This window comes from Podarcis filfolensis (genome assembly GCF_964270895.1).
Source record: "Podarcis filfolensis genome assembly, chromosome: 10".
Taxonomy (NCBI): Eukaryota; Metazoa; Chordata; class Lepidosauria; order Squamata; family Lacertidae; genus Podarcis; species Podarcis filfolensis.
The window spans coordinates 6,032,287-6,056,765 of NC_139612.1; the positions used below are offsets into that span (position 1 = coordinate 6,032,287).

The 24,479-nt window shown below is 40.9% G+C and overlaps 2 protein-coding genes across 2 annotated transcripts in view; one reads left to right on the forward strand and one right to left on the reverse strand.

Moving 5' to 3' along the window:
• FGL2 (fibrinogen like 2) lies at nucleotides 1-9,260 on the forward strand. Its single transcript, XM_083575293.1, has 2 exons — nucleotides 1-787; nucleotides 6,298-9,260. The coding sequence occupies exons 1-2, from the start codon at nucleotides 175-177 to the stop codon at nucleotides 7,002-7,004; spliced, it is 1,320 nt and encodes a 439-aa protein (XP_083431419.1). The 5' UTR covers nucleotides 1-174; the 3' UTR covers nucleotides 7,005-9,260.
• The window catches only part of CCDC146 (coiled-coil domain containing 146), a 63,882-nt gene that overhangs the window by 34,600 nt on the left and 4,803 nt on the right, over nucleotides 1-24,479 (reverse strand). The window contains exons 2-3 of the mRNA XM_083575033.1: nucleotides 22,975-23,039; nucleotides 21,842-22,035 (exon numbers count right to left, since the gene is read on the reverse strand). Of these exons, the coding sequence (XP_083431159.1) occupies nucleotides 21,842-22,035; nucleotides 22,975-22,987 (207 nt within the window). The 5' untranslated portion in view covers nucleotides 22,988-23,039. The remainder of the gene's footprint in view (nucleotides 1-21,841; nucleotides 22,036-22,974; nucleotides 23,040-24,479) is intronic.

Sequence of the window (24,479 nt, forward strand, 5' to 3'; positions counted from 1 at the left end):
TTACTCTTCTATTAATATCACTGCAGCTTGCTGTGATGCAAGCAACACCCACCCTTTTCCGAGAACAGTGCAGGCAGCCTCTCTGATAAGTCAGAGGCAGCAGTTAGCTGCTCTTTATAAAAGTCCCTGAAACTTTGCACACTTCCTCACTGGGCTAGCAGCTCCTCAGAAAAGATGAAGCTCATTTACAGGATTTTGCTCCAGACAGCTCTGCTGCTATCTACAAATGGCTCTGCAGTGACAGATGATAGCACAGACGGCGCCCGAGAAGAAGAACTGATTGGTGCTTGTCCAATAAAGCTCAAAAGCAGCGGGGAATGTGATGGAGAGGAATGCCCGTATCGGATAACCTTGCCTCCAATGACCATCCAGCTGCCCAAGCAGTTTCGGCTGATTGAGAGAACGCTCAAAGAAGTGCAGAACCTGAAGGAAGTTGTAAACAAGATGAAGCAGTCCTGTGAAGACTGCAAACTGCAGGCAGATGAGAATCTAGAAAAAGACAGCAACGAATTACTGCCACCTGGCACAGACGCTCCAGTCGACAACAGCAAAATACAAGATAACAGAGTAAAAGAACTGCAGAACAAGGTTTCCAGGCTGTCAGCCAGTCTGAAGAATGCAAAGAACCAAATCCATTCTTTACAGAATCAGCTGGAGCACATGAACCTCATAAACATGAACAACGTGGAAAGCTATGTGGACAGCAAAGTTGCCAACCTGACATTTGCTGTGAACAATCTGGATAATAAATGCTCTTCAAACTGCCCAGCCACAGAACCACAACCAGGTAGGTCAGCTTTTACTATTTTACTAAAAGTATCAGAACAGCATTTCCTTACATACATCTATTAACTTTTTGCCACCTACCAAAAAAGTAAAATACTAGGCGTTACTTGATTCATATTACTTTACAATTAGGGCATATCTGGATATTAGGGGGGAAATAATAGATAAAAGTAGGATTCAATGTGTTAGGATTCAAAAGTAGGATTCAATAATGTTGTATTGTGTTTTTAATCTTCGGTTGGGAGCTGCCCAGAGTGGCTGGGGAAACCCAGCCAAATGGGCGGGGTATAAATAAATTATTATTATTATTATTATTATTATTATTATTATTATTATTATTATTATTACTATTATTTAGTGAAACACAATAAAATACAGTGGTACCTCGGGTTACATACGCTTCAGGTTACATATGCTTCAGGTTACAGACGCCGCTAACCCAGAAATAGTGCTTCAGGTTAAGAACAGTTTCAGGTTAAGAACGGACCTCTGGAACAAATTAAGTACTTAACCTGAGGTACCACTGTATAACCATCTCGTTGAGCCAAGAAGACTTTTAGCTTAGCTGTGAGGGAAGTAATTGAAACGGATGAGAATCTAGCACCTCAGAACTTCATAATAGGTTTTTCTTTTCCTGCTAAAAGGATTTTGAACACCCCACACACACTTTATTTTTGTCAGCGTTTGACACAGCAGTTAGTTACAGGCAAACTCTTACGTTCCTTTACTGAGCACAAGACGAAAGCTTATGAGAAGAAGAGTGTGCATCTCAACTTTCCACGGATGTAGCAGGTGGGGGGATGCACATCAGAAACCACACTGCAATGTTCATCGGCATCTCAGTGGGCTGGCTGGCTGCATCCTTTGAGGTGCAGGGGGATGTGTGTCCCTATTTGTAGCTACCAGTTGTTATGCACAACTATTTTGCCCCTGGACAGACCTGGATTCAGGCCAGAATCTTTAAGGATTTGGCCCTGTTAAAGTACAGAAAAATCAGGCTGTTAAAGGGCATTTTCCAATGTTACACGTGGGTAGTTGTCCAAACTCAGAGAAGCTTGCACTGGTGAAATATGGACGCCCTTTTACTTTTATCACTTCTGTTCAGGTAGAAAGAATGGAAGAAATTGATTTCTCATACAGGACTAAGGAAGTAATGGTTATATTGAGATTTTAAAAAATGAATTCCATTTATCCTGGAGTGTGGACATCTGAACAATGTTTTGTCTATATTTTGTTACTGCTGTGTGCTTAGCTTTTCTTCATAACACTTCCTAATGGAAGCATCAATTGTTTTATATTGGTGTGACTTAAAGCTTACAGTTACATAAATTTTAAAAACAAAAATGAAGAAACTCAAAAATCTTCCTTTGAATATTATTTTGAATTACACTTCAAAATGTTAATAAATAACTTGCCATATTACATACATTTGGGAACACAGAGGAAGGTGTAGTCTTACAGATGGATGACACGAATGATTATGTTTTACAGCTGCACATGTGTAAATCTGAGCAACACTAATATATCCCAAATGAACAGCATGTGATATACTTAGAGTGGAATCTTGGCAATGTTACATGAAATAAACAATGTTACATGAAATATCATTTTGACTATTACTTTTCCCAACCCATCTATTTTTAGTGGTTGCACTTAAAAGAACATTATCCTGTTACAGTAACAAGAAATAATTTGTAATTCATAGCTCTTGCTAGAAAACAGGGCTTGGAATCAGTTCTTTAAAAAAAAGTTCTCTGAAGTCATTCAGCATTCTCTGAACTGCACTTAAAAGTAGTTCCCATAATTGCTGAGTGAACTGAATGCGAATTAAGTTCATTGTGAAGTAGAATTGCGAATGATGCCTACTTCACCTTCAAGTTCATTCTGGTACGTGACTCCTTTGGGCCTTGAAGCTTAATGGTTATATTTTGGGAGGAAATAAATCAAAACTATTCACATTCCATAGTGTGTGTTTTGATGTTTCCTTAGCCTTCTTAAGCATATTTATCCCTCAGCACAGCAGTCTGTAACATTCTGAATGTTGAAAAAAGAATGCTGAGGCTCATTTGGAGAAACTTCAGCAGTGAGTGGAACATACATAATCTCTCTTCCTGAACAGGAAATTTTAAATCTCTATCCCTGAATAGAAGGGACACGGGTGGTGCTGTGGTCTAAACCACAGAGCCTTGTGAGCTCCCGTTGCTCGGTCCCTGCTCCTGCCAACCTAGCAGTTCAAAAGCACACCAAAAAAAAGTGCAAGTAGATAAATAGATACCGCTCCGGCAGGAAGGTAAACGGCATTTCTGTGCGCTGCTCTGGTTTCGCCAGAAGCGGCTTAGTCATGCTGGCCACATGACCTGGAAAAACTGTGGACAAACGCAACCCCAGAGTTGTCTGCGACTGGACTTAACCATCAAGGGTCCTTTACCTTTTTATCCCTGAATAGGCTTGCAGCAGCAGGGGGAGGCAGCCTGCCTGATCTCTGCCTCTTGGCTCCCCTCCCCTCCCCTCCAGCCTCCACTTCTCCCTCTTTGATTCTGGACTGCTCTCTGCCACCACCTCTTTCCGCTCACTAAATCTTGTTATCCTCCCAGTCCTTTCCCTCTTCTCCCTCTGACTACTCATCATCATCCTATCACTTCTCCCCAGGCTCTGAGCCTTCTTCCCTCGGGGGTTCCCCAGCTGGTGTCTTCCACCACTCCTCTGCATGCAGCCAGTCCATGACAACGTGTCGGAGTCTTGGATTGCTTGAGAAGGACCCAAAGCAATATGGATTGCCAGAGCAGCAACAATAAACAATGGTGGGCTGTATCCAACAAGTCATCCCATTAGTGCGAGGACTCCCCTTCCTGTTTCTGCAGAACCCCCATAACAGGTTGGGAGGTGTGGGGAACACACAGAGAGAAGAGAGGGAGGGGAAGTATTGCTGTATGGTCAAAAGTCCTTGCACTAATGCAACAACTGTGTTAGATACAACACAGTCTTCCCCAGTGGGTGATCCGTACGCACTACTGAATCTGTTATGACTTCTCCTAGCATCCACATCAGGTGGAGCTGGATCATGAGTGTATGTGAAAGTACATTAAAATTCACTACATTCTAATACAGTCGCACCTTGGTTGTCAAATGCCTTGGTACTCGTATGTTTCGGCTCCCAAATAATCGAAACCCAGAAGTGAGTGTTCCGGTTTTCTAACTTTTTTTGGAAGCCGAATGTCTGATGTGGCTTCCACTATTGTTTCTGTCGTGCCTGCACAATTGGAAGCCGTGCCTTGGTTTCCAAACGTTCCAGAAGTCAAATGGACTTCCGGAATGCATTCTGTTCAAAAACCAAGGTATGACTGTATTCAGCATAATTAAAACAATTTCTAGACTAATTGTCTCTGAAAAGTAATCAAACAGCATATGTATTGCTGGCTGCACTTCTCGTACCTACGGGACCACCTCTCCTGGTATGCCCCACAGAGAAACTTACGGTCTTCAAATAAAAACATCCTGAAGGTCCCAGGCCACAGAGAAGTTAGGCTGGCCTCAACTAGAGCCAGGGCTTTTTCGGCTGTGGCTCCCACCTGGTGGAACACTCTGTCACAAGAGACTAGGGCCCTGCGGGACTTGACATCTTTCCGCAGGGCCTGCAAGACAGAGCTGTTCCGCCAGGCCTTTGGCTAGGGCACAGCCTGACTCCCTCCCTCAGCAATCTTCGCGGAGCTCTGGCCCAATGGTGGCCAGTGGCTTGAATTTAATTAATTTTGTAATGAATGATTTTAGAGTGTTGTTTGTGTTGTACTTTTGTACTGTTTTATTGTTGTTAGCCGCCCTGAGCCCGGCTTCGGCTGGGGAGGGCGGGATATAAATAATAATAATAATAATAATAATAATTAAAGCAACAACAGTATAAATGAATCAGAGTACGTTGTATCTATTAGATGTATTAGAACGATAGTTTACAGATATTCATATGGGGGTGGGTACAATGAGCAGACCTATTGGGAGCATTTATGCACCTCTTAAAGTAAACTTGAGTCCTCTTCCTTTATGAAAGACTGCATCACTGCCCAAAAATCAATACTGATGCCTGATTATGAAAACTTCAAACTCTCTCAATAGCTTCACTTGTCTCTTTGCTGCCCTCCAACATATTTGGGTGACAAATATTTCCCCTCCCAAAATAATTTATAATAAGAATCAACATAACTCAGAAAACTTATTTCCTCATTCCAAATGATATTAATTGAATGCTGTTGTGTCAATAATTTCATGGGAAAAAATGTAAGAGCATTTCATTTGTAAAGTTTGTTAGGCTTCTATTATAACTGGCTTGGGAAATAAAATGGGCCATAATCTTCAGGAAACACCTGGAAGAAATACTTTATATCATAAAGTGTTGCACTCCTGCTTAGTATACTATCCAAAGTCATTTCCACTCTAAATTCCAGAGGTTACATAAAAGCACATTTACAGGAAACCACCATCATGCTCTTAAACGACATCTTTCTGAGTGTCAGTGTCAATTGTACACGATAGCCTGCAAATAGCTAGGAAAAAACAACTGGTGACACCAGCACTTTAGGCCAATCTTGTAAGAAATAAAACTATCCTGCTCTCCATAAGTGGTTAATGCAAAAGTTAACAAATGTCAAGTGGGGACTTGGCATTTGACCCTAGGTCAAATTGTCAACTGTCTCAAGATAATTGCTATGCAAAAATTATGTGGATAGTTCTATTGCACACTGAGGAGTGCATCATAAAACATTCGGTGAAGAAAAAATGAGAGTTCTCACACAAAGCAATGAAATAATATAAAAGCTATGCCTCTGATGGTGCTCTAAGTTAGTTCATTAAATAGAACCAGTAATGGAGGTGTCTTTGTCTGGAGGCCCCCTATTGCTTCCCCCTCCCCTTTGACCTGAACAGGCTTCTGACCCCACAAGGATCAGTTGTGTACATGATATGAAATGATAGCTCATGTGGGAACAAGCAAAGAAAATTCCAAGCAAGTTGTGGGCAACAGCAGAAGACACAACATACCCGTGTCGAGAAATTACTATTCCCAGTCTTCCCCGTGCCCAAATAAGGAGAGGCTGAGGCAGCAATTTACCTCAGTAGAAAGTCTTCTATAAGAAATAGAATTGGCATTGCAAAAGTTATCAAGTGTCATCAGATTCAGCTCTAACTACATATTAAATTTAAACTAGTGCCAGCAGATGCTTCCCCGGTTTTCTTCTAGGCTCATTTCCTACATTACTGATATTATTATTATTATTATTATTATTATTATTATTATTATTATTATTATTGCAATGACTTGCAGAAGCACAGAAAAAGCTGTTCTCTGATATCATTGAGCTATGTGCATCATTTATTCTACATCCATACACACTGCACAAATGGAAAGGTGACTAAAAGTGTATATTCCATTATGGATTCAGATTGCTTTCTATTATGCTATACAAGTTAAAAATGGGTTGTAAATAATGCGGCTAACTTCCTCAACCCCCTTTCTCTGTCCAGTTATACAGATTCTGCAAGGAGACTGTTCCAATTATTACGCAGCAGGCAAACTGCGTAATGGAATCTACAGAATTACTCCTGATCCAAGACATGACAGCTTTGATGTTTACTGTGAGATGGAATCTATGGGAGGCGGATGGACAGTGTTCCAGATGCGTCAGGATGGCAGCACCAGCTTCAACAGAACATGGAAAGAATACAAGCATGGCTTCGGAAACCTGAGTAGAGAATTCTGGCTAGGGAATGACAAAATTCACCTTCTGACCAAAAGCAAGGAGATGCAGCTCAGGATCGAACTTGAGGATTTCAACGGAGTCAAAGAATATGCAAAATACGAACAATTTTATGTGACCAATGAATTTCTCAAATACCGCTTAAGTATTGGCAGCTACAGTGGTACAGCTGGGAACGCCCTGCAATTCGCCAAACATTACAACCATGACCAAAGGTTCTTCACTACCCCAGATAGAGACAACGACAGGTATCCATCAGGAAACTGTGGAGCATACTATAGCTCTGGGTGGTGGTTTGACGCATGCTTGGCGGCTAATCTCAATGGCATATATTATCACAAAAAATACAAAGGCGTTCGCAATGGGATTTTCTGGGGCACCTGGCCTACAGCTTCGGATAATAGTCTAAATGGTTACAGACAACCTTTCAAAAAGGTCAGAATGATGATGAGACCCAAAGTCTTTGTGCCATAAATTAGTCACTTCTCAATATTGACACTTTCCTCCAGTATCTGAGTGCAATTTTTAAAACAACAACTGCTATGTCTCATGTTTAAATATATTTTCCTTGAGAAAACATCTCTTCCAAAGGCACCCTAATGTATCTCTCCTGATAAATTCTAAATGTACAGGGAACAATTCGATTTTTTGGTAGCAAATAATGTGTCGGCCTCATCCATTAACTTATGTTAGGTCAGAAGCTGAGTGTAAGCTTATTTTGCCAAATTGACTTCAAAGGCATTCCACTATTGCCGTATCACAAAACAATGCCTCAGCCAACCACAGGCCAAAAGCAGATTTGTAGAGTTGGAGAGCAACAGTTTCAGACCCTTAATGTACTGCTTCCTCATCATATTCCATAAATATCTCTGCAGAACCACCAACCTGCTGCAAAGCTAGTGAGCCCAAACTGGCTTAAACTCAAGTATTCAAAGACAACTATATTTTTTCAATGTAAATAATAGATTCAGTATGTTATAGCTTCATAATTCATTGCCACTGTTAACTAGCGCTTTTTTTTTTAACTATGTGACTGTACCAGAAACAAAAACAACGTATCTTAATCAAAAGGCTAATAAATGCTGTTAAGGAAGCATTTCTAATGATCTTGCTATTTTTATATATGACCAAACACTGCAATACTAAATTTCTAAAAATATTAATGAACATAATGTGGTTGTTTATTTATGTGCAACTAATTTTGTCTGGATTCAACCAGTATTTTCAGACCTCATTAGAAAGTGTTGTCTGTACTCAAGAGACGAATAACTGAAAAATTATATATAAAGGCTTCAAGTTTACAGGGGGAATTCTGGGCTTTATAGTACAGTCGTATAATCCACTTATGTCAGCAGCCCCTACATCAGGGTTACAGCTGGCGTGACAGTCGCAATCCTACGTACTCCTATCAGCATAAGAATAGATATCGAAATAAGAGATGATATAGCAATGCCAAAAGACACATCTGCAACATCCCTGGCAACTATGCTACTACTAATCTAATAAGATTTAACACTGCTGACATCTGCACATTAGTAGGGCATGGAAGGCATTTATGATGGAATTTCATGGGAGAAGGTAACATGTGCCATTTTTCTCAAACAGATTTCTGGTATATTGTTGGAAATATTATTTTTAAAGAGCTACTTTAGGCAATTATGATCTAAGTGATATTGCTTCTTCAGTAGGCATTTCCAAAGATGGCTAATATAGGTGTATATATCTGTATATGCAACAGAAGGAACTTATAGGAGAGACATCCTTACAATGCCTCATATTTGTGAACAGTAAAGAGAGAAATACATTTAGAATTTTCATTGTGTATTGTTGCTAATGACCAAAGTATGTGGATTTACACGTGTACGTGTGTGTGTGTTGTTAAAGGGACTTTGCTAGATGGAATTATGCCCAATTGTGCCATGCAATTTGGCTATTTTTCTTCATTGTAAATGTCTCTTAACTGGTGGCGGAAACCAAATCTAATACTGAGAGATTCTATCACCTTCGCTACAAAATGTTACATATCATCATTAGAGGTTGTTGCTGGTGAGTTTTCTAGATGAAAAGATCCTTAAGTTACAGGATTGGGTCCAGTGTGTCCCGTCTGAAAATGGAAGGGTTCCTTCTGTTCACTGTTCACTTTTCATCTAATCCCCCTTCCAGGCTCCCATTTCACCTCTCATACTTTTCCGGGGTTTCCTCAGTTATCTGAAGCAGTTTTACAGAAGGCTGCAGGGGAAAATAGACTCCTGGGGCACATCCTGTGACTGAAGTTCAAACACAGGATTCAACCCAAAATGTAGAAATGAATGTAATCACTTGTTATGATGTGCAGTAAAAGATTTCCTCTAAACCATGTTGAAGTCAATAGAAGATAAGTATCTACTGTAATTTTGATTGGTTTTGGTTATTAGATTTACATACTGTACAGTGCTTCAAGATCTGCACAACTGACTACTAGTTTGCTTCTGGGCACAATTCTAATTGCTGGGGTTTTTTTGCCACTCAACTGTAGGTGTATGAAACCCCCCCATGAACTTGCCTATGTGCAGCGATTCTTGGCCTAGGCCCTGCTCCAAATACCTCTCCCCTTCTTCAGAGATGTGATAGGTGGCTTCTGGGGACAGTTCCTTTTCTGTGGTGGCACCCAGACTTAGAACTCCCTTCCCAAGCACAGTTCCAAAGCTTATATCACTATCTTTTAGGCAACAATAAAACCTTTGTAATTTGCCTGAATGTCTGGCAGCACCTTATTTGCAATGCTTTTTATCCATAATTTATTTGCTCATTTATTACTTTCATTTCATTATTATGTATTAGGGATGGGAGACCTTTTATTTTTAGTCTGAGGGTCACAAACGCCTCATGGTGGACCTTCCAAGGATGACATGCCAGGGGTGAGGGCAGCAGGTGCAAAAGTGCGTTGAGCTATAGAAGCAACGCATTTAACTTGGCACACAACAGTTACAGCTTCCTGCGTACAACCACATACACACCTCTCTATCTTGGCATTATTACCATTCACAGACCTATCCTAGCCAAGTAGGGCTGTTCAACAGAAAGCAGAGTAATTCACAACTAAAAGTATAGTTAGATGAATCAGAAGAATACAAACATAGTTGATAAGCTAGTTTTCTGTATACAGTCATACCTCGGGTTGAAGTTGCTTCAGGCTGAGCGTTTTCGGGTTGCGCTCTGCGGCGACCCGGAAGTAACGGAACTTGTTACTTCCAGGTTTCGTCACTTGCGCATGCGCAGACAATCAAAATGATGTCATGTGCATGCGCAGAAGCGGCGAATCGCGACCCACACATACACAGGTTGCGTTCACTTCAGGATGCGAACGGGCCTCCAGAACGGATCCCGTTCGTATCCAGAGGTACCACTGTACTGTATTAAATTGTGTTGTTTTCAGTTCAGATCTTTGTGTAGATGTGCCCAACGATTTAAAACTTGTTTACCTACCACAGCTTCATTCAAACTATCGAGGTGCTATAACTTTGTGAGAGTCCACACAATTTCTTGCCCATCACAGAATTAAAACTCTCAGTGTACCCTAGATTGGACCACAGATACGCATTTTGTCCAAGACCACACACTTAAGTCCAAAATTAATCCTAGCTGTGAAGCTACCAGCTTTTTATTTATTTGAAATCCTTCCAATAAATAATGAAATTTTGCCATAGAAGGTGAACACCAGGTTTTGAAACAATTACCAATACTGTTCTTATTCGCTAAATGCTTTTATACAAATGAAAATGTCATATATCCTTTCCACAAAGGTTGGTTAAGTTGTATCTTTTCTTCTCCCTCCTCTTGAACCAAAAGCTGTTGGTTTGCAGAACTTTTGTAAATTAAGAATGATTACATCAGATCTTCCTGCAAATTCCCAATGGGTACACTCAGGACAAAATACACACTTGCCAGTTCAAAGTGCTCATCCAAGCACACCCCGATCTCTTGGCATAAGTTGAACACACTCAAGGAAACTGCTACAAAGCAAAAGCAGGAACCCTGGTGGCCCAGTGATTGACCTGCAGGGCTCCTGCCTGACAGCTGTTCACAACAGAGATGTTTGGGGGGAGGTCGATTGCTCAGTGGAGAAAAGGCTGCATTCTGCAAGAAGAAAGTGCCAAGTCCAGTCCCTAGCATCTCCATTTAAAAGACTCTCTGGTACCAAGGAAGGGAGGCCACTCTGACTTGGATAGAGCAGAGTAGACCGTCAGCTGTCAGTCAGGAATAGACAGCCCTGGCTCTATCTCCAGTTTAAATGCTTCAAAAGGACTGTAATGAAAATGGGAGGAGGTGGGACTCAACAGCAGCCTTTAGGAAATCTAAAGAGAGCTTTCTCCACACTGTCAGAAGCCATGCCTTTGTAAGGTTCCTGAGCACACTGAGAGAATCCTCTCTGGGTACAGTTGAGCAAGGAGGGCGCTGATAGGGGAAAGGTTCTGTCACATTTCATGTGCATTAATTATCCACACTTTTCTACTTCTAGAAAAGGGCTTGGATAAGGCAGTTTAATGTGGACATATATTCAAAGCCTTATTAGTTTTGGATAGGCAATACTGCATTAACATATGTATTCTGGCAGAGAGAGTTTTGTTCAACTGGGACACTATAATCAAAGAAGCTGAGGCCTTTTACAATTTCTTCAGAATTATCCTTAAGATGCAAAGCATTTCCTTCTATTAGAGGTGGGCTGCCTCTTCTGTGGAAAAGAACAGCTTCATGCATCTGCTACACTGCAAAGCAAGTTAAAATGTGATAACACTATTTGCAATAAAGCCACACCTAAAACAATATGTTTTGGATTAATGGCTTTAAATCCTTTTAAAAATGAAGGCATTTAATAAGTATTATAGTCATGAAACCCATGTCTAACTCTATAAAGGCAAGCAGTAAATAGTAAATTTAAAATTTAGAAAACCCAAATATTGAAAAACAGCTCGACATTTCAAAATGATAAATTATAGGCCATAGAAACAAACAGAACAGGTTTCATCAAAGTGAGTTCTTGTAACCCTAAAAGAGTAGAAGAAGTTCATCAACAAGGAATACAGCATGGTGATTTGCACATTACTGAAGCTGTTGGTTGTTCCTACTGCACTAGAGATATACCTGGAAGTCTATGGATGAAATAGATTTTAAAAACCCAACATTGGGTGCAAAGCAAGGGATCTAAGCAAACACCAAAGGTCAGAGGGTCGGGGGCAAGAACAGCCATAACTCCAGAGTGTTATTAGTAAAAGGAAATTTTAGAATCTTGGCAACAGAGAACTCCACATAAGCACATTCAGTACAGTATGATATCCAGAATAAATAAAGTATTCCACTTGAATTAAAGATGTTTTGATTTAATCCAGCAGTTTTAAATGCCTGCCATTTAAAAAAAAAAATCCCAGCAGATTAATTAAGCACTTCCCTTTGACCTTGAAACCCTCATTTCTTATTTCCTCTATTTGACCTGATTTAAGAAAGGTAGGAAAATAAGGATCATTTTTTTAACACCTGCAATTATTCCAATCGTATTCTGAAATGCATACAAAAGGCGAAAACATTTATATCCTTCTTACTGCCATAAATGCTGAACATAGTTTAATACTGAGGATTTGTCATTTAGAAAGTTAATAAAACTTCGTTACAACAAAGGGCTCATCGACACCTACCCTTTGCCCTGCACTTTCAAGACACAGCTCCATACTTTAAAGCGCTGTGTCCAAGCAACCCCCGCTTCTTCTTTTTGCCACCGCGCTTTCCCTGCGGAAATCAGCACTTTAACACTGAATCAGAACAAAAGGCAAGAAGGGGTTTTCTGTGGATTGCTATTTGCTCTGATTCAGCGGTAAAAGCAGAGGGGGGGGGGGAATGCTAGGACACAGCACTTTAAAGTGCGGACCTGTGCCTAGAAGCATGGCTCAAAAGGAAGTCTGGACAAGCCCTCTGTGTCACATTTTGAACAACAGAACATTTACTCACATTGACATAAATAAGGTGTCAGCTAAGATGGCAAGCACGTGAGCAGCAAGGTCTTCAAATGGTGTCAGATAATATGCATGTGGACTATGCTCTGTTAGGCATATTTTCTACATAGTTGAAAATGCTACATTTATATTCGTGCCCAGATAATAGCTGAATAAATAATCTACTCAAGACATTTACACTTGAGGAGAAGCATCTTTAACACAAAGAAACCTGCTTTTGCTAAAGTCTGCTTCAAGTGCATAAGTATCAGTGTACAGTGGTACCTCGGGTTAAGTACTTAATTCGTTCCGGAGGTCCGTTCTTAACCTGAAACTCTTCTTAACCTGAAGCACCACTTTAGCTAATGGAGCCTGCTGCTGCTGCCGCGCCGCTAGAGCACGATTTTTGTTCTCATCCTGAAGCAAAGTTCTTAACCTGAGGTACTATTTCTGGGTTAGTGGAGTCTATAACCTGAAGCGTATGTAACCTGAAGCATATGTAACCCGAGGTACCACTGTATCTTACCAGGGGTGGAGGAAGGGGGGTGCGGTGGAGGTGGACCACCTCATGTGTCACCACTGAGGGGGGCGGCAAAATGCCGGGTGGCACTCACCACAGGACCTGCAGTGCACCTGAGCCACGCGTCTCTCCTGTGAGTGACGCGGTAGTTTGGGCGTCCGCAGGCTCCACACTGCCCAAACGGTCTGCCCGCCACCTCCCGCTCAGCTGCAGGACGGCTGAGTGGGAGAAGGCAGGCAGACCCCTCAGAGAGCGTCCTGCCACGGCTGGCCTCACCCCCGCGGGCAGCTGGTCCCGCCCCTGGGCGCAGGGCACATGTGCCACCCAATCAGCTTGCTCCGCCGCTGATCTTACAATGCACCAAAATGAATTTTCCGCCCTGCTGTTGGCCTCATCAGAAGCTATCAGCATGTACTTTAACAGTTCCAGAACTGTTTGGATACATACACCTAGGTATTATATATCTTTCCCGGACTGACCATGTCAATGTTGGCAGACATACCTTCATTGTATTGCTGATTCCACATGCCTACTAGCAGGTTCTGTAATAAACAGTGGCATTCACAATGAAAGTCACATTATCACCACTGTCAATGATTTCCCCAGTGATAACAGGAGTTTGAACAGTCTGACAGGATAGAAATGGTTTCCCTAATTGCTGTTAAGAGCCTTTTGGCTGGAGGTGAAGGCAACATCTGTCTTATTTTTTATGCCAATGTAGTTATAGGGCTTTAATGCTGCTCCAAAAGCTTTGCAAGGTTTAGATTTAGTAAGATTTGGAATGCACCACAATGTTTGGATAAGTAAATGCCTGAAAGTGTTTTCAAAACTGTTGCTGGGTGAACATTTTTATAGCTAAAGTTAGAGGTTTCATAAATTATGTGCACTTGATATATGTGGGGGGGATACCTTAGAAAAGAGGCCAGTGAGCACATGTTTATAATTGGCACAGCAGTAGCTGTGAGAAAGGCAACTGAATCTGGAATACTTAGTACAGTTCTGGTCGCCTCACCTAAAAAAGGTTATTTTAGTTTTGGAAAATGCTCAGAAAAGGGCAACCAAAAATGATAAATAGGATGGAGCAGGGGCAAAACGAGGCTTTCTTTCACCCGGGTCAAAGACTCTGTTTGGCTCCTATCCCACATGCATTTACCCATTGACACACACACACACCTCAATACATTTGTTTTTAAAGGGCATCAAAAGTCCAACAAAACTCTGAGTCATAGAATTGTAGAGTTGGAAGGGACCCCAACGGTCATCTATTCCAACCCCCTGCAATGCAGATATCTCAACTACCGTATGTTCCGGTGCACAAGATGACTTTTTCTCCCTGGAAAATCACCCCAAAAGTCAGGGGTTGTCTTATATGCCAGGTATATGCGTTGGGAAGGAGGAGAGGGAGCCGGTGAGCAGAGGCGCCCCTTCTGCCGTCGCTCCTCCTCCCTCCCCACAGAAGGGGACCGGAAAGTCCTTCTGAGCGCGGCACTCACCCACCAAACGCCTCGCCTCAGGCTGCTGCGACAGCAGAGGCAGCGGAGGGGTGCGCGCTCTGCCCCTGGCGGCGCTCAAACTCTGTAACTCTAAAACTCTAAAACTGAACAGCAAAAGTTGGGGGTTGTCTTATACTCCCAGTCGCCTAATACGCCGGAATCTACAGTAGATCAAACATGACAGGTGGCCATCCAACCTCTGCTTACAAATCTCCAATGAAGGAGAGTCCACAACCTCAACTCGGTTCCTCTGGTTACCTCCTAAGCAAGATTTCTAAAGAGGAAGGGAATTTGGGGAGTGGACACACACACAAGGTCGTCCACCACCACCCCCCATAGCAACCTGCAACTCATTTCCCCTAAGGTAATGCATTTGTGTATGCTCTTTTCATTAATCAATGCATTTATACACAGACTTTAATGTAGTATATACATTTCTGTACACATTACTTGGCTGGAGCACTGCACTGCAAAATTCATAGAAGTAGAAAAGTTGCATGGTGGCTGTGTTTTGGCTTGCGAATTGTTTTGGAAAGTGCAGATTAGGTAAATTTCCCTTTTAATGTGAACTGAATCAAACTTCTCCCCATACTTACATTTTGCACCATATCTTAGGTCACTCTGAATGGTGCTATCTGGCTTTTGGGAGGAAAAAGACTTACAAAGCCTATTACACATGGAGAAATTTGGGATTGCTTACCCGCTATCTATTAACATAATCCAAGGAAAATTGAATGACCTATGAAGAGAGAGAGGTTGTATTCTACATAGGAGAAATGGACTCAGAGAAGAACACTCAGGCCATCCACAAACAACTTCAGATTAACAGACTAACATATTCCAGTGCTGTTCTCATGCCGTAAAGGTTACAAGCCTGTCTGAAGGAAGAAGCAATTGCCCCTCTGATGGAATAATAGTCTACCTTCACAGATCTCAAGAAATAATGCTCAGCTCTATTGATTAGTGATCATTATTCATTTATTTTGTATCCCACATTCATTTATTTCAATAAGCAATTCCACCTTCCAATTGCCTTTTGGCCTACTGAAGTACAGAGAGTGTATGTGCTTTCACTATATCAATACAAATACATTGCAGCTTCATGTCACACCTTGAGACTCTCAACATAATTCTATAAAACCTGGCTACAAATTCCTCCTAAAACAGGCATAGGGAAACTCGGCCCTCCAGATGTTTTGAGACTACAACTCCCATCATCCCTGACCACTGGTCCTGTTAGCTAGAGATCCTAGAAGTTGTAGTCCCAAAACATCTGGAGGGCAGAGTTTGCTAATGCCTGTCCTAAAATCTGCATATATCACAGAATATGTACTTAGTCACATGAAAAACAAACTGTGAAAGAACAGGAACACAACTACATATTTTGCCTTAATGAGTACAATGTTGACAGCTTTACAGCAGATAGGAAAGTGACATATTGCAAAACTGGCTTTGTCAACATTCCAGCATGTCTGTGGCATAAAAACAAAAAGCAAAACACAGAGATGGGTTGCGCTTCTGAAAAACAAGGTAATAGTCCAATACTGTCTTCCAGTTGCAATCACTTCCAAGTTACCCTTGCACAGGTGGAGTCAACCACTGACAGAACCTTATGACAGAGGAATCCCAGGCAATCTTGCAGAATCAGAGAGAGGGCATATGCAGTAGAACCAACTGTCGTAAAACAAATGCAGCAATACTGCAATGAAGATGTAATGAGGTGAAAGATGCATGTATGACTCCACTCCATGCAGCTCTCTAAAGCTCAAGGGCCCTTTAAGAGCAAAAAGCTGGCAATCCCATTCCTCTGTGATGGTTTCAGAACTCAGGCCACCACTGAGAGTGCTCAATAAATTTAATATTGCTTCATACATTATTCTTTTCTAATGCTACTTAGCAGCAGGTGTGCCCACAGGAATTGAGGGGGGTGGGGTGGGAAGTAATAATAACTAAGCAGACATAAATAGCATCAAAGAACAGGTCTTTTGAGATAGCTCTGGGGACTAAATTGTGGTGAGGTCTGGGTAACTTTGGCTTCTGCAAAGATTATAGTTTACGTCTATTCCTCTGTTGTTTGTCTTTGAGTTGTCTTAGTTATTGCTACAATGAACCTCCTAACCCCTCCTTGCAGTTCCCTGCAAAAAAAACCCCAACACACCAGGATAATTGCATGGTTGTCATACACTACTCTAATTTCCCCTCTCTTGCAGACCTACTCCTCTGTCTTCCTAAATGTTTGTCCTCTTCCCAATACAAAACATGCTGCATGCAACACTCACATGTGTTGAAGCTTTGATCCTACAGCAGCTATCAAGCCATCCTAATGGGAAACAAGTTTCCTATCCTTCCTACCTACTAAGTTATGGAGTATCCTAAGTGGAATAGCAGCCTCTCCTTTCCCAACTGACCCTAGAGTTTTCCTCCACCAAGCACTTAAGAAACAGTATTTAAGTAATATTTATGAATTACTGAAAAGCATTTTTAGCCATCTGTCGGAATCTGATGGACAACAGATCTTGCCACTACATGCCCTGATGACCCTTAGTGTCACTGACAAATCAACGTATCATTGGTTTCCATTGTCTCTTGTATTGCAACAAGTGCTTAGCGATTGTGTTAGGTTTAGCACACTGATTCATGGGCTCAACTACATAACACTCTGTGAAGAAAATGTTTGGTTTTGCACATTTCCCAACAATTGTCACTGCATCTCCCAATGACTTTTCACTTTTAGATAAGCAGTAGCATGGTGCGGGATAGCTTAATTGCTAAATACCATGGTAAAACTTTACACTACATCTAAACAATATATCTATAAAGAACTCACAGAATAGTGCTGAAACCCTGAGGTTCACTGTCCATAATCAGTTTATATCTAGAGCACAACAAACAATTTGTGGTGTGGAATCCCAACATCCTCTCAAGGCAGTATTCCTGTAGCAGGGATGTCAGATTCCCAGCAGCATTCAAACCACATTATTTTGTTGCATGGGAAATATATTTTCTCCCCCAGTTAGTACCTGCACTGTTATTCAGAGTGGTGCAAGAAATATGGTTGCAGGAATGTCAAGTGTACCTACTGGACAATGTAATATCACCACTGATAAGCAATAACCACCCCTACCCCTTCAATGTCTATGTAATTTGGGATTTATTTATTTTTCTAATTTGAATCTTAACTTTTAAGATATCTGCAGTGGTTGTCTAGCACCCAAATACCCTAGAGCAGGGTTGCAGCACTCATCTAGTGCAAAGTTTCTGTTTGTTTGTTTTTAAAGGTCAAAATGGTGCAACATTACGCTCCCCTTCTAGAATTTGCTCATGTCCTTCGTCCAATAGACAGTGGAAATGTTGAAGCATCTAATAGCTCAGTGGGAGGGAGACAGAGATACAAACAACAACATGTCTTTACCCCACTTGCAACAATGCTATTTCTCAACAATTGCATAGGGATAAGATACTGAGGCACTAGACCTAGACTGGTTCTTTTATAATCCTATCAGTAAAATACTGAGCAGTAGTCAACTAATCCATGCCAGCAGCAAAAGGATTTCCACTTGCACAATCCCTTTCCTATCCCAGCCACCCTCCCCAAATCTGCTACAGAGGGGTAGCGGAATATTCACGTATAATTATGTTGTATTCCACCCATTGTCTGGAGAAGTTATAAGAAGTCACACTGACTTCACTGGAAACAATCGTAACTGGAGACTTCAGGAGGGTAGCTACAAAAAGAAGAAGCTGATTAATAAAAACCACGGTATTTAAACAGATCTCTGTTAAGAAGAGTATTTTATTCCAACCAAGCAGTGAAATCAATGAAACAGTCTGTTACACGTTGCTAAATTGACATGGAAATGTTTAGCCAAATTGAGGTCATTATGGAAATAATGACACGCTGAAATGGACCAGGACTAAGCGATCCTTATTCATTACTTCTACGTTTCTAAAGTTCCCAGCCTTTCCCTATAATACTACATTGTTTTAGAAAAATAAGACACTTTGTGTAAGAGATGAGCCGTACGTCTATTATTTTCTTGTGAAAAGTCTGAAGGATCTGAATGGTGACTATCAAACAAACAAATCCCAAATAAAATACTAACCATAAATTAAATACTACCATAAATTCTTACCAATATGGAATTATCTACTGGTATAACACAATGCTCAATTCAACAGGATTCTAGCTGAAGATGTAAACACTCCAAGAAACAGAAATGGATCATTGGTTCCAGCTTAAATGAAAATTGAATACCATTGTTTTTCATTGTACATTTTGTGTACCACATTGGACAATTAATTGGAATGTGGCATGAACCAAATATGTACATAATTGAGACAATAGTTCTATTCACCTATCATGAAAATTGTGTTGAATGAACACACTGTGAGGAAACAGGAAAGCTGGCAGCTCGCTTCCATTAACTGGAACAGGATATAAAGGTGCATACATGTAAAAAGCCAAATGAAGGCAGTTCTGATCACCCGTGATCAATATCTAGCAAAACTAAGGAAACAGCAAGAAACACCACTTATCAGGCTTTGCAACAGTTATGCAGTGGACTAGGTCTGAAGAGAATGCTTTGGATCTGTACAGTTTGCCCAGTGTGTGTGTAATGTATGGAAAGAACAAACTTGCACATATCTTCAGGAATTCTTGGCATACGAGACAACACATATCACTTCAGGAATGCCTAGCTACGTAACGCTCTCCAGGGCTACTTTGGTCTTATGGCACACTAAAGTAAAGGGGATGCAAGCATGTCTGAGCTTCTACTGGACTGTGAGAACTAGCTTTTGTCATGCCAGGGGTTCTATATAGCATGCAAGGGTCTCACAGTCTCTCTCCCTTTCTTTCCCCCTGGATGCACTGGGAATTAGTTAATGCTGTGCATTTATTCAATCAGCAACATCTGCAAAAAGGGTAAAGGAGAATGCCAATCACCCTCCAGGGTCTACTCCAGAGGTGACAAGGCCTCTTTGCAAAGGCTGTGTTCTTTGGCCCCAACAGTGCTGAACATGTCAATTTCCAGGATGTTGCTGGACAGAGATGGCAGCTGGGGGCAGTCAATAAGCCTGTTAAATTCTTGTTTTTAAGAGGCAACAATGGTGGCAAACCTTCCCATGACACTGGGGCCTTGGCAGCTGCCCAGGGTTTTCAGGTACTGATGCTGGGCATGCTGCCTTGGTAAAAATCCATATCTGAGAAGGTCAGTTATACAGTGGTAGCTGTTTGGGGCTAGTTTACAGCAGTCTTTGCTATCAGCACTTTACATACTGATTGACATCACTGCCCAAAGGAAATAATGTTTTGTTAACATTTCACATGGTTGTTATGATCAATCTAAAAAAGCTTCATGTTAACGAAGTCCAAGAATGTAGGATGCATTTTGTTAGGGACTTACTCTCATGGAAGTTTATGTGGCAAGTCATGCCATAGGTTTCCAATATAAATAAAATTTATTTTTCCCTTGTGGTTGCTTTTTTAGCTATCTGCGCACATGCACTAAGAGTATTGCACAGTACAACAGCACAGCACATCATTTATTTATTTCTCTTTTTTAAAAAAACAAAAATTAAAAGTTAATTTAAAGCACTGTGCCTGTGTTATAGAATGATCTTATTACAAAGCCAGTGGCATATGTACCTGACTTGATATATGAATATCTGAGAATGTTGGCATGGCTGAAATTTCCCACTGGGTCTTAGGAACAGAGCCAATCATAAGCACAGGTCTTTGGGCGCTTGTTCCACCACTATGGTTTAGTTTGCAACACACAGTGCTTTACATATGTGCACTTTGCTAGTTTTGATTTAAGGTGGCTTCTGTGCAGTGGAAGCCAACAGGGTTTTATATTATAGTCTCTCGTGTTTTAGTTTTGTGCGATTCTTAGTGCAATCCAGAGAAAGTTTTGTTTCAACTCTTTCTCAAGAGTGTTAGGAAACTATTTTCTTCTTTGGCTAGGCCTTGGTGTGTTTGAACAGAAAATGCTTCGTAAATTTTATAAACAAAAAGAATTTAAGAACATACTAATTTTACTTCACTGTTTCCTGTCAGACAAAACTAAAGACCAAATCCACAGGAGAAACAAATCCACAGGAAAAACAGAGGGGAAATATCTGAAAAGGTGCTGAAGAAAACAGGGGTATATGTTTTTTTAATTGCCCGATGCAATTTGAACTTGCCACGCTCTCCTAAGTCTGTTCTCGTTCCCCCTTTGGAAAACTCTTTTTATGACAAAAAAGATAATTTTACAAATTAAAGTCACCAAGCAAACTTTTAATGCGTACTTCATACGGCTGGATAGCTGCCAAAACAGTTTGACAATGATTCTTGATATTGGCATGTTTTGTGTATATTATTGCCCAATCCTTAATGAGATTTATCCCGTATCTTAAGGAAAGCAGCAGCCAAAACAATAGTGAGGGAATAAGACTTGTTAGTATGGTCTTTCTGCTGCACAAAAACTTCATTTCACCCCACCACACATCTCCTTTTCCAAAGTTATGTCAACAGCGTCTCCTTTGAGTGGCCCAGGGGTAGCCAACATGGCACCCTCCAGAAGTTGTTGAGCTACAACTCCCATCAACCCCAGCCAGCATGGACAATGGCCAGGAATTATGGGAACTGTAGTCCAGTGGTACCTCGGGTTAAGTACTTGATTTGTTCTGGAGGTCCGTTCTTAATCTGAAACTGTTCTTAACCTGAAGCACTGCTTTAGCTAATGGGGCCTCCTGCTGCTGCCGCGCCGCCGTAGCTCGATTTCTGCTCTTATCCTGAAGCAAAGTTCTTAACCTGAAGCACTATTTCTGGGTTAGCGGAGTCTGTAACCTGAAGCGTATGTAACCTGAAGCATATGTAACCCGAGGTACCACTGTATTTCAAAGGCACCAGGCTGACTACCCCTGGAACAGATCACTATAAAGAGCAATCGTGTCAGCTCTGCAAAAGTAACAGTTTTTTACATTTGACACATATTCTATGCCATTGCTGTTTCTTATGCAAAGCCTTGAAAGGCACTCTTAGGAATTCTGTTTAACATACTTGTGGAAACGAGATAATGAACATTCCACCAAAGTCAAGAACATTACCCCAATAAGGCAAAGTGGTGTGCTTGGGTAACAGTGCAGAGTTTTTCATTTGTTTTATTTCAGTTTGCATGCTTTTTGACAAGATGGTTTCCTGTATCTTGTTTTCAGTTGCTGTTGTGATAGATCAATGCTATTTTCACAATAGGTACTTGAAAGTTGCTTTGTTTTTAATTTCCTACAGAGGCAATTCAACTGAAAACAGTATCCATCATGCTGACATAAAGGAAACTAACAGTACACTACCTCATCAAGGCACTCAAATGCAGGACATGTATGCACGTCAATGGAACCTTCATCCCGAATATTAACTGTTGGAGCCGTGGCATAAATAGGATCTTCAGGATCTTCTGGTTCCAATTCTGGTTCAGATTGTTCTTCTGACTCACTGGAAACATACTCTTCTTCTTCTTCTTCAGAATCATCCCTTTTCCAAACATCTGCAAAAAGTACCAAAAGCCACATATCAAATTGTGATCGTTATGCAAAATAAATTAGAAGATGAGAGATGGAGATGAATCATGGGATGAGGTTACACATATCAATAATGGGGAACTCCAGAAGAAAGGGGAGGGGAAAGGGTAAGGGATAGCTGAATATAGTCAATATCTGTGCATAGCTGGGAAGGTTTTGTTAACGAATTAACAACTGAAATGCTTAGACTGTGCACTAGGTAAAGGTAAAGGGACCCCTGACCATTAGGTCCAGTCGTGACCGACTCTGGGGTTACGGTGCTCATCTCACTTTACTGGCCCAGGGAGCCGGCGTACAGCTTCCGGGTCATGTGGCCAGCATGACTAAGCCGCTTCTGGCAAACCAGAGCAGCGCACGGAAACGCCGTTTACCTTCCCGCCAGAGTGGTACCTATCTGTCTACTTGCACTTTGACGTGCTTTCGAACTGCTAGGTTGACAGGAGCTGGGACCGAGCAACGGGAGCTCACCCCGTCGCGGGGATTCGAACCGCCGACCTTCTGATCTGCAAGTCCTAGGCTGTGTGGTTTAACCCACAGCGCCACCCTTGTCCCTTGACTATGCACTAGTAATACTAATAAAAGCAATAATTAGGAAAACAAGGAATAACTCTACAAAGTGTCTGCCTTCAAAGATAGTCCTCAGAAGTATTCAGAGACTGCCATAGTAAAGTCACTAACCCACTTCCCTATCCACAACTTCCAGGAATATCAATGCAGTTAGATACATCCTTATATATATTGCCATATGCAAGTCTAGCGCTGACCCAATTCAAGAAATCAAGGCAGATCTTAAACTCCCAGTACCTTCCAGTTGTTGGGGATCAGGACTATGTTATGTGGAATCTACAATGCATCACACACTAAATAATTTGTGTTAGCTAATAACTAGGTGGCATAGTAATTACCTTCAGAGCTCATTTTCCTTGCCTAAACAATTGCAGTCACTAGGACTGTGGAGTTCCAAACTGATCTGAAATTAAATCAAAGAATTTATCATTATACTTTTCCAAGTATACTTAAATTGGAATGCAGATGAATCAAAGCAGAATACGTTAGTTAATTTACAAAGCATACTACAGCAATTTAGCATTAGGATGCAATCTTGCTACATCTGTGTGTGTTTTCTTTTTCAAAGAACACCATGGTCTATGGGTCAACAAAATCTTTGAAGGCTACAAGTGTAAGCTGGCCTCTAGTGCTATTTGGATTTTCTTCAAGGACATTCTGCTTTACAGAGAAATTTCAGCAGCTGCATTTGCTCAGGAATTCAAAAAAACAAAACAAAATCTAACCCTGATGATGCCTCCTACAGAAATCAAAACATTATGTAATCAGCTGCAATCAGCATAAATTTAATATATTACATAAACATGGGCATATAGTAATCAAAAAAAGATTTGAATACACATAATATGAGTTATAGTTACTAAATATTTATTTCAATTGTACCTCTATGGACATGTCAGTAAGCTTCATAGGTTCATGAAAAGATTTGTATCAAAACACACCCCACTCATCACAAATGCAAAAGGCAAGTTCAAACTTAGGGTTGTCTATTGAACATTTGGGGAATATCCAACAAAGTAGTTCCATTAGTGGATGGATTTCTGTTTGTGCAACAGAACTTTGCCTCCTTCTCTCCCCATGTGCACCCCATACTTTCTCTAAATCTGCTCCACTGCATTGAGGAGGGAAACCCAAAACAGATTTAGGGGGCAGACAGGGCAAGAGGATAGAGGGGAAGTTCAATTGTACAAAGAGAAATTGTTGTGCCAACCCAACTTTGTTGAATACCACCCTTCATGTCCAAGGTGTGGGTTCAATGCATGGCATGAGCAGCATGGGATTGGGGAATGCCTGGATAAGAAAATGTCCTCCCATAACCTGCACAAAAAAAGTATAATTAGTTTATTCAAAAGCAAATTTTATTTATCACTTAACTGGTATAAATTTGAAGACCCTTTTCTTCAACTGAACAATGTATTTTAAACATTCAACGGCAATAAGAATACATTTCATTTTCAATTAATTCACATTACATGTTAATTGCCATACACCTTCCTCATTGTACATAATATGAATATATTATTTCTGCAAATTCCCCACATCTAACCCTGCAACCACCTCCCCTTATACCCAAATGCCTGTGTGACTTCCTTCACCCACATGAGTGATATCCAGCTTATTACTTAATAGAAATCTCTAACATTGTATTCATTTTTATTCATTACAATAGTCATTCATCTATTAAAAAAAGAAAAAAGAGAGGAAAGCATAACTTCTTAAGTTAATGGGTTCAGCCTATACTTATCCAGAGATTTCTAATAGAATGATTTTGTACAGTATATTCTTCAACCCATTTCCATTCCTTTCTTAATTGTTGTTTTGATTGCAATCTGAAGGATGCTGT